Source organism: Botrytis byssoidea, assembly GCF_014898295.1.
Source record: "Botrytis byssoidea strain MUCL 94 chromosome Unknown BBYS_006, whole genome shotgun sequence".
NCBI lineage: Eukaryota > Fungi > Ascomycota > Leotiomycetes > Helotiales > Sclerotiniaceae > Botrytis > Botrytis byssoidea.
Window position 1 is genome coordinate 49,499 of NW_024065847.1, and position 18,032 is coordinate 67,530.

An 18,032-nucleotide genomic window follows, 5' to 3' on the forward strand; every position below is an offset into this window, starting at 1 on the left:
ATGGTAAGAGGCAAGAGAAGGAAGAATAATGCAATTATTAGAACCTGTGCAGTAGCAAGAATTCGAGAAACCTAAGACTAGATGTTCATTCGAGAGAAGAAAAGGAAAGAACAAGCAACGAAAAAAATAATGAGCATAAAAGAGGTGAGAATAAAACACCGGATGGAAAAGAGCAGACACGACTGTGGTTAGCGAAAGGAGGGGAAGACAAGATGGAAAGATGTTTTGTATCTAGACCCGTCAAGTGATTTGCTCGAAACAAATCTAGTCTGACATGATTGTTTGTGATTAAACAGATGAAGAATTTGAAGTGGCATCATATCATCTCACATGTGACTCACATCAAACATGAAACACTGCAAGACAAAATATCCGAATATAGTCGCATTCGCACCTATACTACAAGAGATCTCGATCTTCATCAACGACTCATCTCCTTCCCAAGAAAAAGTAACAAAACTGGAAAGAGACATTCAGTTCGCTTTCCTAATGCATAGCGCGATGTTATGAAGATAATTATGGATTTCTCCTAGTCGTTCCTCATCACCGAACGCCCGCTCCTACTCCACCTTCATCACCTAGACTTCTCATCTGAGACCCATCCCATGAAAAGCATTTCGCGTCCCATTACGTTATGAATATAAATAATCTTACAAAAGCTTTATCCCACCTGGTTCCTGAATGCCAAAAGCGCTCCTTCCAAGTGTACAATCCTGCAAGCGAATTTTTGTGAACTTTCTCATCCCTACTATGTGGGAGGCGCAGTGGAAGCGGTCTAGTCGCTCGAAGCGGCAACTTCCTGGGCTTTAGGTATGGCAGATGGCGGTGGTATATCTGGGGGTGCCATCATTACTCGCTTTGGATCTCTTTCAGAACAGGCTTCACTTTCTGCAGTTCTTTTCTTCTCCTTTTCCTTTTGGGCCGCCCTTCGTGCCTCTTTATCCTTGCGCTCATTCTCTTTACGCAACGCTTTGGATTCGAATTCATGCCAGTCGCCTTTGAGTTCTTTGAGTCTATTTCATGGTGTTAGCTGATTATCACCTGTAAAGGGAGGTTGTAAGCAAGGATATAACATACTCGATAGCCTGCCTTGCAGTTGGCTCTTCCGTCGTGAAATATGGATGCTCAAGAACGTCAGAAGCAGAAGGTCGCTTGGCAGGGTCATATTGAAACATGGCATCTAGGAGTTCAAACGCAGCTGGTGTAACGCGTTCCTTGTATTTTTCTGCAAAGACGTTGGATCGTTTAGCAGAAGGTCTAAGAAGTTCGAACCATGCCATGTCTACTAAGCCAGGCCAATCATTTCGATTTGGAGTTCCGAGCACAGCATAAATTTTCTCCAGTTGACTGATCTCACCACCGTCTCCAGGAAAAATTGCGTGGCGAGTGAAAATTTCAACCAAGACACAGGCTGCGCTCCAAATATCCACTGCAGGGCCATATTGTGTCTCTCCAAGGAGAAGTTCTGGTGAACGATACCAGATGGTGATAACACGATTGGTATAGTCCAGCTGTCTTCGCTTTGCGTAAAATCGAGCCAGCCCAAAATCTGCTAATTTCAGTTGACCTTCATCACTAACAAGGATATTTGCTGCTTTAATATCCCGGTGTAAAACACCTCGTCGATGAAGGTAATCAAGTCCCTCAAAAAGCTGCTTAGCAAGGTGCTTTTTGTGAGCTGCGTCTAACTTGAAGGATGGGTGATTGAGCAAGCCCGTAAGATCGTGTGATAGATACTCGAAAACCATAAAGCAATCGTTTTTCTCCACCATTACCTCTTGTAAGGTCACGATGTTTGGGTGGTTCAAGGATTGTAGCAATTTAATTTCTCGAACAGCAGTCACAGGAAACCCGTCGCGTTCTCCTTCCATGCGTATCTTCTTCAAAGCGACCAGCTTCTTAGTGTAGACGTGGATAGCTTTGAACACTTTACCGTAAGTTCCAGATCCTACCACAGATTCATTACCAGGTTTTCGATAGTACACAGAATCTGATGCCTTATATTCGGGTAAAAGCTGTGGCTTCGGCTTCAAACGTTGCATAATCTTTTTGACCTTACGCGTAACAGGAGGCGGTGGTTCACGGAATGCGTGTTGTGCTCTTGCAGATGCTGGCTCTGTAGGAATATTTCGTGTCGCTGCGGGGCCACGAGGGCTATTTTGCATATCTCGCTTTATTGGTACAGCGTTGAGCTTTTGAGATATTTCTGGCTTCGGAGTAGTTGCCGCTTTAGCTGGACCTTTGAAAGCAAAACTAAACTTCGAGGAGTTCTGTTGACTTTGAGGCCCTGTCGGCGGTGGTCGACTAGGAGGAGGCATTTGTTCATCATTCTTTTTGCTAGTATCCTCGGCCTGAAGGTCTTTTGAAGGTCTAAATAAGTCTTCGCTTTCGTCCACCTGATTCTGCATTGGAATTGCACCCGAATCAAATGAATTCTGCTGTGGGAACTGTTGTTGCGGTGACATTTGCTGAGGTGTAACGTTACCAGAATTGGTGAATTGGGCGCGACTGGCGCCGGAGGGACCAGAAGGAGGATTCCATTGAGGATTGAATTGGTTGCCACGATTACCTCGGGAGTTGAAATTGTTCGCTCTAAAATTCCGTTGGTTGCCTCTGAAGTTGTTGTTCATTGGCCCCGTAGGAGGCCCTTGATGAGAAGGAGATTGGGCTTGGTTGCCATACATTTGGCTTTGTGGGCCAGTGGGAGTAGCATATCCCGGTTGTTGCTGGTAATTCTGTTGAAATTGCCTGCAAGTCTCGTCAGATTTGAAAATTGTTAGTCCTAACAGAATGAAACTTACGAAGAGGGCGAAAACTGTTGTTGCTGTGAGCCATTCCAATTTCCTCGCCCAGACGAATAAGGTGATTGTGCCTGAGGTGAACCATGATATGAATTTGGGGTCATTTGATGTTGTGGGGATTGTGAAAATTGTCGTGGATCAGCTTGAGGCCCTTGAGTAACTTGATTGAATTGTGGTTTTAGAGGAAATGCAGCCTGCATTTGTTGGTTTGGATTGTACCCTTGCTGATTACCATAGAATCCTCTGTTAGCCATCTTATCCGATTTGACCTCAATGCTATTCGCTCCTGAAGCTGCCGATGTAGGTCGACCTCGAGATTTATTATTAGGGCGATATTCGTCTCGTGAGGGACGTCCCTTTTCTCGCTTTGGGGACCGTCTCCGATTTCCCTTTGGCCCTTTCGGTGCACGGGGAGATTGACGACGACCACGATTTTTATGTTCGTATGTATCTGCCTCTGGGGATCGACGGCTCGAGTATGGGGAAGGGTCCCGCTTCCTTTCCTTATTTTCAGATAAAGTTGGTGCTGGATTTCCTCCGTCCTTTTGTTCTTGCTCGACAATTTTGTTGGGGGATGAATTACGGTTTGATGGTGGATCGTCGTAGTCCAAGGCTGATGAGGGACGAGGCTTTTCAAATTTATCGCGGTTTTGACCAGGAGATCGCCCACGCTTATCGTTTTTTCCAAAATCTCTACGATTTCTTGGGTTTCCTTCCTCGCGTTGATTATTCCTGTTTGGTTCTGATTGTCGATGTCGATGTCGTGATGTAGACCGGTTTCGTCGCTTCCTATCTCGCCGGGACCCTTTCGTAGCTCCGTTGTGCCGTACTGGACTGCGAGAATTCCTCCGAATTTTCTTTTGTTGGTTGCGACTCGGCGATGGGCTGCGACTCTTTCTTCGTTTTAATTGTTGGGGGGAATGGGCTGTATTTCCTTTTGCTATTTCTGTGCCTCGCGTTTCCAATAGTAGTTCCCTACCTTGATTGCGCTTCAATACGTCTTCTTGAGTATCTTTTGATGGCCGGGGAGACGATGGCCTTCTGCGGTCTGGACTGCGATCTTGCTTTTCAGTTTCTTGTGTTGGTCTGGACCTATCAGTACTGCGATCTCTGGTATTGGGCGTCCTGTCGGCGTCCGGTCGACGTGACGTGGGAGACCTTGATCTTCTCGACCGTCTTTCAATAACTCCTCGGTCGACTCTACCTCTATCTCTGCGATCGTCACCGGGGCTCCAGCTGTCTTTCATCTCGAGCGCGATCGCATCTCGAGCAGGCGGGTGTTCTTTTGGTTGTGGAGTTGAAGGCATAATTGAGGGAATGTCGATGATTTTGCTAAAGTGGCGCGCTTCTTTAGGCTTAGCGAGAATTGAGTCGATGGATTGGCATTAAACCATACAATGCGACACAAAAAGACTTTGAGAGAGAAAAGTTGAGTTGAATTGAATAATGAAATGATTTTAAATGAAAATAATGATGAGAATCTTGAAAAAATTGAAAGGTATAAGACGACGAGAAAATAAAAAATTGGGAGGGATTTTGGTGTTACATTACCTAGGTATCTGATTGTATGACTTGCCTATTTGTTGTGTTGGTGGTGGTGGTAGTGGTGGTGGTGATTGCTAAGTGCTGAATTGAGTCGAGTCCGATAATGGTGTTCCTAACCCACACCGTGTCATCGGAACTCCATAATCCGTAGAGGTGCAGAATAACCACTGTTGTAGTAAGAACACTGCACACTCGTTGTTCTGTAGAGTTGAAAGACTTGAAAGAATCGTCCGATTCCGACACCGAGTGAACAGAGCAGAGCAGATTACCAAGCCTTGTGTCCTTCCTTCCAAGTTCCATGCATCGGTATCCAAACCGCGTTTACAATTTCGAAGTCACGTAAAGTATGCAAAGTTCTATCTACAATGCGTTTGATACGCAAATATAACAAGGGAAGTAAAGGAAATTATCGTCAATATGGCTATGCCAATATAGAGTCTGCCTCTGCAAGAGCTGCATAAGGCTCAAGGGAGTCTAACCCTCGAATATTTCCCAGCAATGTGTGCAGAACACGTCCTCAGTGTAATTAGGAGCTAACTCCCTCGAAACCTTTCTGCAAAGATCGACAGCCCAGTGGTCGAATGGTAGACGGCAATCTGGGAGCGCTTCGCTGTTGTTTGATGGTGGAGTTCTTGAAATCTTGTACTATTCTGCAGGGTCGTTCTAGTAATGAATGTGAATGATGATAACATCTATCAAAAGTGACTGGAGCCCAAGTATCTTCATAGAGTCATGGATTGATGTCGTTGTTGGAGCAGCAGTCAAAGGTTAGAGCTTGTGAGGAGACTCGATTTGGGGCAAGAATAACGAGTGCTCATCACCCAGAAACAACCGCCGTGTCAAATATCCAATATGTGCAGACCGGTTCTTGTTTTGAATCAAATAGATCCGACCAGCGTAGGACCATAGAAGACCTAATCATTATCCAGGGAGGCATTTAACGTAAGACATGTGCCAACTTCAGCCTTGTTATGATAACAACCACTATTTGACATCTTGCAGATATCGAAAGTGCTGGTATCGGAATCTGCGTGTAGAGGATTCGTTCAAGCATATCAAGGACTCATTAGGTATGGCATATTCACAAATAATCCTGTGGTCTGCCCATGCCGGTAAATATCAGCCACTTCCATCAATCCGCAGATTCAACTATTAGTGAGGGGTGAAAGCAACCTTCAGCCTTCCATGCTAACCGGATTAACAATACTTGAAGCCATCACGTAGAAAACTATCGTCGCTATTCTGAGAGAAGGATCGGCATACGCAGGGGCACGTAGGTAGATGATAGATACTGGATGCCGCGGTATACAAAATCACATACCACCATAGATGTTGCTTATTGTCGATTCCAAGATGGTTTGTGAGCTGCGACTAATATTGTCAATGATAAAAGGTGCATTTAAAGTACAGCTGGTTGGCGTGAATGGGAGTATATCGAGAGATCTAGGGGGGCAATCGTCTCGAAATATGCCTATTGCGATGTCGATACGGTGGCATGTGCGATTGTTGAGAAGCGGCGAAATCTTGAAGAAAGACTGTACCGTTACCTTGCATAACCTTGATCAATTTTTCATTTCTCCTAAACCCCGTCGTCTTGCGGCAAGTTATTGCGAATAATCATATATGTACGGAGATTGTAGTCTTTTTTGTAAAATGGTAAGGATAGTATGTTGATTGTTCAAAGTTTACTCGTTTGAGAGCAAGGCTTCCAGGCTCTACTCGTTTGGCTCTTGATTACATAATCTGATTAATGCTCAAATATTCGCGGTCGTACTAACGTATTCGACAGAAATGCAACGCCTATGTTCCAGCAACTCCATCTGCAACTTCTGGCCGCAAATCCTGATCTTTTATCATTGAACACTCAAAGCTGATTACATATATTGATGAAGTTGGTTTGTAAATATGTAACGAAAGGTTCTAGTCTTATTCGGGTAAAGGACGGAAGCAGACCATATGTGATTGCGAGTGTGAGATGCCATTTACATACCTAGATCAGAATTTCAATCTCTGTCTTGTTTTCAGGCATTAAACTGCTGAAGATGAACGAAATTAGTAAGATGGACAAAGTAGATTCCTCTTTGCTATCTGCTGCAGAAATTTGACTGCTTTCAAGCAGGCTCGAGTGAGCTATAACAGCCTAGAAGTGGGCTTTACCTGCTTGAGCCTCCTCTTGTACAACTTTCACCGGTAAATGAGTAGCTACTCACATGTCGGAGCGGCTATGCAGAAACTGCACTGCTTGCTGGAACGTTACACCAAGCCTGGTCTATCTCCCATTTACTATTACTATCCACGGTCGCAGTTTCAGCTCACTTCATTTACCATGAAATTTGACACGAACCCCTTAGGTTCTAAGAGCGGGTAGACCTTTTATATCTATATTTGCATCACCCTGATACTCACTATACATTATGGAGGTACTTGCTGGAGTATCGAGCGTGCTCTCGGTTCTTGATTTTGCCATCCAGCTTGCAGATGGTATCAAGAAAGCCTGTGCACTCTGGGAATCTCTACAAGAAGCCCCTCGTGAGGTTCAAATGACATGCAAAGATCTACGCGCTATATCAAACGTTCTTGACGATATACAGTTAGAGGAGAACCAGTTCATGCATCACTCTGACTCGATAGTTGAGGCTCTAGAGCTTTGCTCTGAAGTTCTTGAATCTCTCAATCACCTAAGTCAAAAGATTGTATTCGCAAATACAGATACTAACCTGTTGAGTAAGAGATGGCGCGCTATGAAGGCAGTCATAAAGATGGACAAGCTACAAGAGTTACAGTCGAGATTGAACGGCGTGAAACTGACCTTGGTCCTGGCTCGTCAGAACTCTTCTCAGTTAGTACCTCCTCGACTGCGTGTTTGGAAGTTCCTGACATATTTAGACTTCTGTCCATGCAAACTTATAAATCTCAACAGCAGCTCATGAATATGGTGGATGGAATCAAGCTCGATCTACAGGGACTGGCCTCGAAAACCGTTGTAATCACATCAAGAGATCCACCAGACAGTAAAGTACACTTCGATGCACTAAAAGTGGAAGCTCGAGCTCTTGCACGCACTATCAAAAATCCTGTCATGAGGCTCGGTTTTGAGAGAGCTATAGATTTAGCATTTTCTACATTGTCAAACTCCGCTGAGAGAAGCCTACGGAGAAAGTCTGCCGTTCTGGACAATGTATAGCACAGTCTCTCTACCATTAACACGCCTTTTGAAAAAATTAATATCTACATCACCACTTTATCATTCGCAGACGGCACTTATAAGTCGTGCAACAATTTGATCATGCACCCCTCTCGTTTGCTACAACTATGCGGTGTCAGTCTCGGGGTCAGAGTTGCTCTTTCGAAGTCGTGTGGGACCTTCAAACCCGAATCAAAAGCATACAGAGCTGTTCCGAACGATTCGGCAATTTTCAGACTCTGTAGAGACGGACGCTTAGATGCCATTCGATGTCTCTTTGATGAAGGTCTTGCTTCTCCACGTGATACTGATTTTTATGGTAGAACGCCTTTGATGGTACGTAGTTCTGACTTCCATGCTCAGAAACAATTTAATCCCAGATAATTTGAGCTGATCGACCATCTAAAAGTACTTTATTAACGGCGCCACTTCCTCCTGGATGACCTATGAAACAGCTTCGGGCGGCTTATTGTATCTCATGCTAATGATATTTCTAGATAGCAGCATCTACTGGGCAACTATCAACATGTAAATTTCTCGTCAATGAGGGAGCTGATTTGGAGGTCCGGGATATACTCAATAAGTAAGTAGATTGAACATTTTTTCTAGTGTCGTTGAGAATCCGGGCCGATCATACGTCTGACACTTCTTGATAGTGATCTTGGGTCATATGCATGTGGAACGTGGGATCCCGGTTATGGAAAGCACAGAGTTCCCTTCGGCTTTTCACACAGTGAAAATCGGCCCTGGATGCATTGCGACATTCGTATCGAAGTCCTCCGAATGTTTCTCGAGCAGTTCGAAGTCAGCGAGAATCCGTCTTCTTCTGGATTTAGAGGATTGTGTTCGCTCGCAGCCAGCACGCGTTTCGTAGGCAATCGTCAGCGCCTAGCCAACCGAAAACTTCTTTATTGGACTAGTTCAATGCTTCTAGATCGGTTGGCCCTCACTCCCAATTTAAGCGCCTATTTTAAATGTGCGTTATTTGCTGCAATGCAATTCGAGGACATAGATATGATTGATCATCTCTTCCGTTCTTGTCCTCGTGATATAACAGGAGATTGGATCGCGCCATCTATAGCGCTTTGTCTCGTGAGCAAAATCAGAGAATTTGATCAGGCACATCTTATTCGTTGCATGATGAGTCACGGTATGGATCTTCATAGCCCATCAGCAATGCTGCCTTCTACCATCCCGAAGCATCCCCAAGTAGCGTACCGGGCTACAATAACGTCACTTCTCTTACAGTCATCAGTAGCACTCTTCCAGTTCAAGACCACTTTGCACAATTTGGGCATAGACACATCTAAATTCGTATGCGATGAGATACAGCAGGGCCCCATCGTCGCCGCTGGTTGGACTTTCCAAAGTCTCCACGCGGTCTTGAATTTGGATTATCTACCTAATGATTCCTTGCCATATTTCCTTTGTTTGCAAAAATGCATTACTGCTCCCTATAAATACGGTAGAGAGCCGTCTTGGGAGATTCTATTGGACAAATTAAAAGCCGGAAGCGACTTCTCCAGCGGCGTCGAAGATATACTGTGGGAACGAGATGAAGATCTTATTAAGTTCCAGAGTATGGATGGGCGCGTTCGTTCATGTTGTGGTGAGCTTGGAATGTCGTATGCTACCGAGGATGAGTGGGTTACCGCTCTCTATAATTTATACCGCGATCGGCTCCGCCAAGCAGCAAAAGAACGCGAAGCAGAGGTGGAGGATTCAATGTTTCTCTTGTCTGTTTAATGGTGTCATCTTGATGACGGAATGATTGCTTAGCCTAGATGGCGTATTAGTTACCAACAAGCACTGGGATACACCACTTGCGCGTAGAGTTGGGGCAGATTGAGTTATTGAAATGTGCAATTGTGGTCTATCTTTCTTCAAAACACGTCTCGATCATTTTGCTATACGTCAACCTGCATAGTGAAATTTCACGAAATTCATCTTTTTCTGTTTGTTCTCTTTCTTTCCTTCCCCTCCTCATCTCTCCTCTACCACATTCACTATATCAATACAATCCTCGCTCTTCTATAAGCACACAAATTTAATTGTCATAGTCATCAAATCCAAATCATAGTAACCAGAGAGCAAAGTGACTTGATAAAGAAGAGGTCTATATCCCTTCAGACATTCTAACAACCATTATCTGACATCTCAAATTCAACTCCAACAAGAGATTAATCCAAAAATCTGTGAGCTTTTCTCCATTATTACCAACTAGATCTCATCCCAGGTAATTCTCTCAGTCGATAACCTTACAGGGAAATTACAAGACCAGAAAGAAGTTCAATTGTACAATTACAAGTACGTGCTTCAAAGCTACTACATTCCTTTACATCTCCCATCATGAAGAACCTCAATAACACTACCGCCAGTGAGTAGGTAGATACATGAACTAACAATATACCACTCATCTCAGTTACCCAAATTTCCAACATTATCAATCTTCAATGACTCAATCTCAGAATCTACTACTGCATTATTCAATCTATCTCTATAATACATTACCACAACCCCAAGACGTCCAAACCAATATTCCAAAACAAACTTCGAATTATAACTCTATTTCTGCCCTATCCCATCAGTCCGTCCGTCCGTCCGTCCGTACTACGTACACTCACTGATATACCTACTTTACATATCATACCAAAGAGGATTAATCATAAAGATCAAATATCAAACATTACACCAATAATCGCATCAAAAAATCTCTCATCTCAACTCAACCAATCGATCCCAGATTTTCCTATGTTTCTTCAAAATCATCCGTCCGTTTCCCACACATAACACACGCACCCATTAATTCTACATCTCCATCCATCCATCCATCCATCCATCCATCCATCCAAACCCCACCGCAAAGCCCAAGCAAAACATTGGATACCCACATCCACTTCCCACATCCTTTCCTCCCGCACCCCTCGGACACCCCTCGGTACAACATCCCAACACCCCGTCCCGTCAAAGATCCAAAGATCCAAACATCCAAGCATTCAAACATTGAAACACCCAAACACCCAAACACCCATTCCATCCAAATCTAAATTCCAGACCCCAACTCATTTTTTCTAATTCTATTTCTCACTCAGCACTGTGCAGTGACATACCATACATCTCCCCTCTCATCAATGAACCGACCGAGCCGATCTCCTAGTATCTACCCACCTAGTACTTCGTATGCTGTATCTCAACCAACCAAGTGGATAAACAACAATGTATTCATATTTATTCATATTTATTAACCAATAATATCACATCTACATTCTCCCTCGTACACCCCTCGTATCTCTCGTATCTCCTCGTACTAAATCAGTTACCTAGACAATCACCTACTCGTATATACTAGGTAATTACTCAATACCATTCCATAACTTTGCGATTACTTAATCACCTAATCACCTAGGTAATCACGTAACCTCCCCCTCCGTCCAAAAAAAAAAAAGACACCATAAAAACCCATAAAATATAAATGTAAAAAACGCAAACAAACAAACCAACCATCTCATCTCATCAAATCGATCAAATCAGAGGAGCGGGATGAAAACCAATCCGATCCAATCCAATGCAATGCAATTCAATCCAATGCAATGCAATTCAATCCAATCCACTCCACTCCACTCCAAACCAAGAATTCACAACTTAAGAATGATTCATGATTCATCAAAGCATCTTCCCTGTATTCTTTTCTTTCCCATTCCATCTGCATCCCACTTTTCGCGTTTGGGAATTTAGAACTGGTGGGGTAAATTGGGTTGGGTCCGACCGAGTCGAGTTGCAACTGCGATTTCGAACTTCGACTTCTGATGAAATGAGATGAGATAATCAAATGAAGTGGAGGGAAGGGAAAACTATGATTTGGATTTCACATTTCACATCACACGCACAAGAAGCACATATGCACAGAAAAATTCATATGGTCAAAAGAATGAATAGTTAATCTAATTGTATCCAGATGCAAGAAGTGGATAGCAAGAAAGAAAAAAGTAAGAGGTAAAAATCATAACTTTTAAAGTCGTGAGTGATACCTAGGTATATAAAGCAAAAAGTCTATAAAAAAAAAACGAGTGAATCGAATCGAAACGCAAGCTTCCAGTTCCCCCCCAAAAAAAGGAAGGAAGAAAAAAATAGGGTTCCCAAAGTGAAAAAAAAGGGTAATCCCACGCCAATACACCACAACCCAATCCTAAAGCCGTCCGTCCCACCGATTCAATCAGGAGGTCCGTTCCGTCCTGTCCGTCCGCCCGTGTATCCTTTTATATATCCTCATGATAGAACCATCATAAACTTCGTATGCCACATCGCAGCACGCTTTGCGGCGCTGACGTACATTGTTTCTTTTCTTTTCGTATGTATTTATGTAATGTATGTATGTGTTGGTGTGAGACCGGTCGGTATGTACATCTTGTTGCACCTTCTCGACTACCGAGACAAAGAATGAACTTCACCGCGAGGAATCTAAGCAGATCCACCGCCGGTGACGAACTCTTTGCCGACCTTGGCTCTGGTCTCACGCTTGGAAGTGGCGAGGTTACCGAGGAGGCAGACAAGTTCGTCGGAATCGGTAGCTTGGGTTTGGATGTCGTCTGGAAGGTTGTAGGCGTTATCGCAAGGGAAGGTTTGGCAGCCAGACATAGGAGTACCGGTGTTCAATGGGAACATCTCCTTAACACCATGGACATCATCTGGGTTGACGATAGCGGAAACATCGAAGTAGGTCATGCCTCCCCAGGAATCGAAGCAGACTTCACCAAGCATACCGGAGGTGTTGTCGGCGCCTTCAGAGACAGAGTACCAGTTGCCAATCCAGCCGGTAGGGAAGGTTTGGTTGGCAGTAGAATCGCCTGAAACGGTAAGGGAAGCGATTTCAGCACAGCCAGAGGTAGGAGTGAAGACCAAGGTACGGGTGGTACTGTCTTGGTTGACGAAGTGCACGCTGCCGGCAGAAACAATGGTAGCGAGAGCTGCGGAAACAGCAAGGATGGAAGTAGCGAATTGCATTTTGAGTGAAGTGTTTGTGTAAACTTTTAACTTGGTAAGGATTGGTTGGGGCAAAGTAAGACTGGGCTTTACTTTAAGTTGGTCAATTTAAACTGGTTGCTTCTTTGGGCAATGAGAGTTTTGGATCGAATATATGAGCTGATATTGTCAAAGTCGTCAAGACTGAAAAGTTCTGGTGTCGTAGAGACAAGTTTTGCTGTTGAGCTGACTGTAGAAGCTGTGAAGTGACTGTAAAGTCAAGTGCGATCTCAGATCGAAATGTTTGAGTAACTTAAAGGAATGAGTGAACTCTTGTTGACAACGTCGTGGATGAGGAAAAGAAAGAAACACAAATGGAGGTACAGCGGATTATATAGACAGACAACTGAGTGTGAATTCAGGGGACACGACTAAAGTACCATGATTCAATCAGGAAAAACGCCAGCGCGGACATTTACGCTTTAGCTCAGGCTTGCTCAGCCCAAGCTACGGCAATTGTGGAGTCATGTCAGCCGGAAGTAGGTCAATCGGAACCGAATAAACAAAATGCATCCAGAACGTTTGCTTCTTCTCAGGGTGCAGACTCCGTACACTTTCCACATTCCGCTATTGGAGGCGGCCACGCCAGACAAAATTCGTAAACACGCCACCAAACCCTATGGGGAAGCTACTGGCATCTGAGACTCGGGAGTACTAGCCTTGGCGAGATTGAGAATTTTCCTTTGGTGGGAAGAATGGAGTCAATGGATTGATGCGACTACGCTTTGATTGGATCGTTGGGGATTGTTCCTGAATCTTAACGGCAGCCGATGCGTAGGGCACGCGGAGCGGAAACTCGAAAGTTTATTTGGTAGTCGTCTCTATGTGGAGGATGTCTTTGTAATCCAAGTAGCCAATGAACTTTACGATATTTGTTTCCATGATTCATATCTGTAATAGCAACTCTTGATGCCAGTGTTTTCCTCTTTCAGGAAGATGATAGGTTAAGTAAGGTATTCTAGACCCCAATTTCTTGGAACTTGAGTCATTTGTCAAATTATCCGTGTTTGTGCTTGGAAAATTGATTCCGTGAAAGGGTTTTCCTGCAGTGACCATTCATGATATGAATGGCTGACTGATGTAAGTACCTGTCGATATATTACTTCTTTGGAGTGTGACCTCGCAATCAGAAAACTCAACATATCGGAGCATTCGACCAAAGAAGTGTCGTAATACAATGGCAATGGGTAAATCGCGGAATCGATATTTGTTCAAACACCTCGGAGTCGTGGGAGAATTGGGAGTGGGTAACCACTGTCACACGAAGAATAAACTATTTTCCCAATTGTTCTCGACCTTTGTAACCTTGCAACTTTGAAAGTTCTTTCTGGACAACATCATTACAAGGTCTGCCTATATGTTGCAAAAGGGGGGGCAATTCGATAGCGGGGACGATATTCGCCGGATATTATCTAGGATGGCAGCGGAAGTGTGCGGTTAGCAAGGATGAGCCGTATCGAAAAGTCTGTTCACTGTTTCAATTATTATGGATGACTTTGAGTAGATTGGCTGATGAGAAGAGCTGCTGTAACTTACATATGTGTACAGTACTGCAGTCTGCAGTACCTGCACATGTCGTGTAATATTCAGAATTTTAGTCGACTTCATGTGAGTTGCGAGTTCCTGACAACCTGTACTCCAATTATTAATTACATCGAATAATTCATATAAATCCCGCAAAAACTCTTTACACATTACGCCATAGGACAGCAAATCCTTCTGGAATAAACACATGTGAGTATCCATAAGGGCTCGCTTGCCCTTGCAGTAGTCCCAGGAACCCGCAAGGAATCCGACGCCCATGCATTTAGGCCTGCATTTAGAGCCTGCACCAGGGGCTGAGAAAAAATTCTAAAAATTCGAGAAATCTCTTTTGTCTAATTGACAATCCATCTTCACGAGTTACCAACTGCCACGAATCTATTGTGCAACCTGTAAAACTCAATTCTGTATTATCCATAAGGCACGAAGATTATTCAATCTTTCCCACGTGTATCGATTGTAATTCCACGCATCAACTCAATCATTACGTCGATCACAACATACGCACCTCTTCACTGACCTGATTTCCTGACTCCATTTGATACAATGCCAACCCCACATGTTTCTCTCATAAGCGTGCAATACTGAGTAGACAGATTAGAGTAAAGCAGAATTCCCAATTAATGCTCAATCTCTCAGAAACATTCTGTATGGCAACCTCAGGATTCCGAAATCATAAACAACCATGAAGAGATCAACAACTAAACTCTTCTCAAAGTCTCAAACCAGAGCACCGGCGTGATAGCGGGGCTCGACATGTGGTAAATTAAGCGATGAAACCATGAACTGCCTATCGTAATTTCCGATTGCTGAGTAAGGTTTTCTACAGAAACAGCCACTCGGATTGAGTTACTGTGGGATCCCCGGGGAGAGTAGCGATTCATGATCTAGATTTTACTATGCTGCCCTGCTGCGGTCTGGACGTGTTCTTGAACAGAGGTCCTTCCCGCACACTTGGGTTAATTGTGAAGGGATACACCGCTTTTGGGCATCCGTTTTTCCTTTTTGCAAACTGGCATGTGAAGGAGATAGGGTTGGTAACTTTGGTTGTGACAGATTGAAGCATATGGGTAATGGCCGGATATGATTCGCTTGCCTGTGTGGCCTTAGGTGGCTAAATCACGGAGACGTGGATGTACGTGGATGTAGACCTGCTTTCATTTCGCTCATGTGAATATACGATAGTCTAATACGGACTGAGGAACTGATTTGGGAACTCGGTGAAGACTCTATCCCAGACATATCAGAGTCTCGTATAGATATTCTGGATTCATTTATCCTCCATCGACTGCTATAGAATCTAGATGAAAAAATGTGCAAAGATCTTCTCGTCCTCACGCCCCAGTATACGTCACATAATGCGGACCTGCGTGAGGAAAAAATCCTACAACGAGAAAAGTGTGAGACGGATTTATGTTTGACCTAAAAGCTTGTTGACGAGCTTATTAAACAGATGGAAGATTCCGAGTGAGTCTCCATGACAATGGGACTACCACGAATTTAGAAGGTTGAAAAGAAAACTCTAAGTAGAAAACTTTTCAAGGTCTCTCCTTTATCCCCAACGAGGCGAGGAGGATGAATAAAAGTGGAGACGTTTGTGCTGATAATTTATGTTAAGCCGACGAGGTGCATAAATCGAGTAATGCAAATCGGGATCGACAATTACAAACACCGTTCTTGTATTTGCAGGCCGTGCTGAGAGTTCATGGCTGAGCCCACAGAGAGTCTGGGCTCTGGGCTCTGGATTGTTGAGAATTCGATACAATACCGGTAGTTGTAGGCTTGTAGCATTAGGAATGTAATCAGAATTGTCATCATATAGGCCTGGAAAGCGTTGAAGAAGAAGCAATAGTGTGTTTTGAAAGATTGATATGTTTCAGCGCCTGCGAGAAAATCATTATGCCGAGGTTGTGACAGGAAGTTTGTGTGCAGCGTAAAGAGTAGAGGTGATGCTTTCTGCGAACTGTGCTATGTTAGCAAAGATCAAATCTGTGATAGTATCAGACAATAACATAGGTTGCGTGGCTGCATGTGAAGTTTAAAGTGTGGACAAATGTCATGCTCGTGTGAACGCGTAATGCAGGGTCAACGGCGTTGTACTTGAGTGTATAAGAAGGGCTCGAAGTCCTTGAAAGAGAAAGCTTCAGATACCGACGGAAATATGTAATACTTAACCGATCTCACGGCTCGAATTTCTCCAAATGTCGAGATTGGATCATGGGTGTTATAGATGTCAGTTCGTATACCGGAGTGGGCAGCGAAGGTATTGCCTATTCAACCTCGTGCTTTGTACTTGAAGACATTCGATGACATGTGAAGACATATTATGCATTCCTTTGGATCGACGATGCAACCATTGAACTGATAGATTTTTCGTTTTCAAAAGATAGGACCACAGAAAATGATTATATCCGCTGTCCGTTGACGGCTTGCCACATATGTTCTTGTATGGCATGATCGTGTCGTATTTCTACTTACTAACACCTACAGCAGGCTGATTATCAAGCCAAAATATTACAAAAATAGATGTCCGCGCCCTGATGTGGGCTGTTCCCGATGAAAAACGATAGTTTGTTGCTTTCCTATGAGCGAGTCGACTTGGCAATCAATCCCGATGGCGGAAGATTCTTGGACCAATTTTTGAACGTCGTCCGAGAGCACTCTGGGCTTTTTCCACTCGCTGTAGTCATTCGTCCTGATCTTCGTGTTATGTCGGGCCGAAATCAATCAGAATGGAAGTGTCCACCAAAAAAATAGATACTTGACGTCAGCATCAAAATCTTGCGGTGTTGAGGTTCCAATCCATGTAAAGAGTGTGATCTAGGTTCGGGTACTTGGAAAGATCTTCACTCTTTCTAAAAGCCGAATTTGTGGTCTAGAAGCAGTGGGAAGTGTCGTTGAAATCCCTTCAATACTCTAAATAAACGCTTTGCTAAATGTTTGAGAGCAAGTTTTGCTCTCCAGACTCCTCCAGCCCTACGTGATCTTTCCATCTTGTGTTCCCCATATCACCAAACCCACTTCATGTCTCCATCTTTATGGCGAGTGCATCTATCGATAACATTGCATTAGCAAGCCAACGACCATGATGACACACTGTGTTGACATTTCTTCTCGCATGAAGCTTGACATGGGAAGAATCGTATGATGAACTCAGCGTTTTCCTGATTCGTTGGGATTGATGCTATTCCACTATCTCCTCGTATTCTCACATCCACGATTTCTTAGCAGATAAGATGCTTGGCAAACGGATGATTGCATACCTACACTACAGTACATACTTATTTTAGTTTTCACATGGATGGAGAAAGCCATATATTCAATCACTCAAATAGATTCACACAATGAAAATATTGATATTTTATTTCCTCACCATGATCTCAATTTACATGAAATTAGAGGAACACGTATCGTTGAATACATTGAAAGCTTTACATTCATAGACAAATCATATTTTTGTATCGAATAAAATGATTGTCTGAATTGATATCGAATTTTGAAAAGAGTGTATATTTTTTGGCATCCCGGGGTTCCCGACCTAGAGAGATAATACCTTATCGGAGTGTTGATTCTAGCAAACGGGTACCACGAGTCTACGTACGACACAAAAAAAGAGACGAGCTTTTCCGCTAATCGTTACCGGGGGTGGATAACGATCTAACAAGATTTTCATCTGCTCTCGTTCCGATTGTTCAAGTTCGTGACATCCCAGAGTTCTAACCATCCACTTATCGTTCTTGTGACTTAGGTCAAGCATACATCTGGTCTCTTCGCATTGACTGCTATCACCTACCTAGGGCAATCAGAGATTTGGGACCTGGAGTCTAAGAAGAAGGGAACAGGACGCGACCTAAGAACTGCCCAATCAAGTCATGGCCGAAAAAGTTTAACCACCTTTCAACGTGTAAAGGCCCGCATCAAGCTCACACTATTGCCATCAA

The 18,032-nt window shown here is 43.7% G+C and overlaps 4 protein-coding genes across 4 annotated transcripts; 2 read left to right on the plus strand and 2 right to left on the minus strand.

Moving 5' to 3' along the window:
- Positions 1-775: 775 nt before the first annotated feature.
- On the minus strand, positions 776-4,108 carry EAE97_003479 (uncharacterized protein; the record flags this gene model as incomplete). The annotated part of the gene is made up of 3 exons (XM_038873991.1): positions 776-1,013; positions 1,078-2,748; positions 2,802-4,108. 3 exons carry the CDS (start codon positions 4,106-4,108, stop codon positions 776-778), a joined length of 3,216 nt encoding a protein of 1,071 aa, XP_038734600.1.
- A 2,652-nt stretch (positions 4,109-6,760) lies between these two features.
- On the plus strand, positions 6,761-7,530 carry EAE97_003480 (uncharacterized protein; the record flags this gene model as incomplete). Its single annotated transcript, XM_038873992.1, has 2 exons — positions 6,761-7,185; positions 7,233-7,530. The coding sequence occupies 2 exons, from the start codon at positions 6,761-6,763 to the stop codon at positions 7,528-7,530; spliced, it is 723 nt and encodes a 240-aa protein (XP_038734601.1).
- Positions 7,531-7,632: 102 nt separating this feature from the next.
- On the plus strand, positions 7,633-9,537 carry EAE97_003481 (uncharacterized protein). Its single transcript, XM_038873993.1, has 3 exons — positions 7,633-7,866; positions 7,940-8,113; positions 8,187-9,537. The coding sequence occupies exon 3, from the start codon at positions 8,281-8,283 to the stop codon at positions 9,274-9,276; it is 996 nt and encodes a 331-aa protein (XP_038734602.1). The 5' UTR covers positions 7,633-7,866; positions 7,940-8,113; positions 8,187-8,280; the 3' UTR covers positions 9,277-9,537.
- Positions 9,538-11,988: 2,451 nt separating this feature from the next.
- Positions 11,989-12,531, minus strand: EAE97_003482 (uncharacterized protein; the record flags this gene model as incomplete). Its single annotated transcript, XM_038873994.1, has 1 exon — positions 11,989-12,531. One exon carries the CDS (start codon positions 12,529-12,531, stop codon positions 11,989-11,991), a length of 543 nt encoding a protein of 180 aa, XP_038734603.1.
- Between the last annotated feature and the right edge of the window lie 5,501 nt (positions 12,532-18,032).

Bases quoted from the DNA above. Each gene is read 5' to 3' on its own strand.
- EAE97_003481 (XM_038873993.1), top strand. From the start codon at position 8,281: ATGCATTGCGACATTCGTATCGAAGTCCTCCGAATGTTTCTCGAGCAG.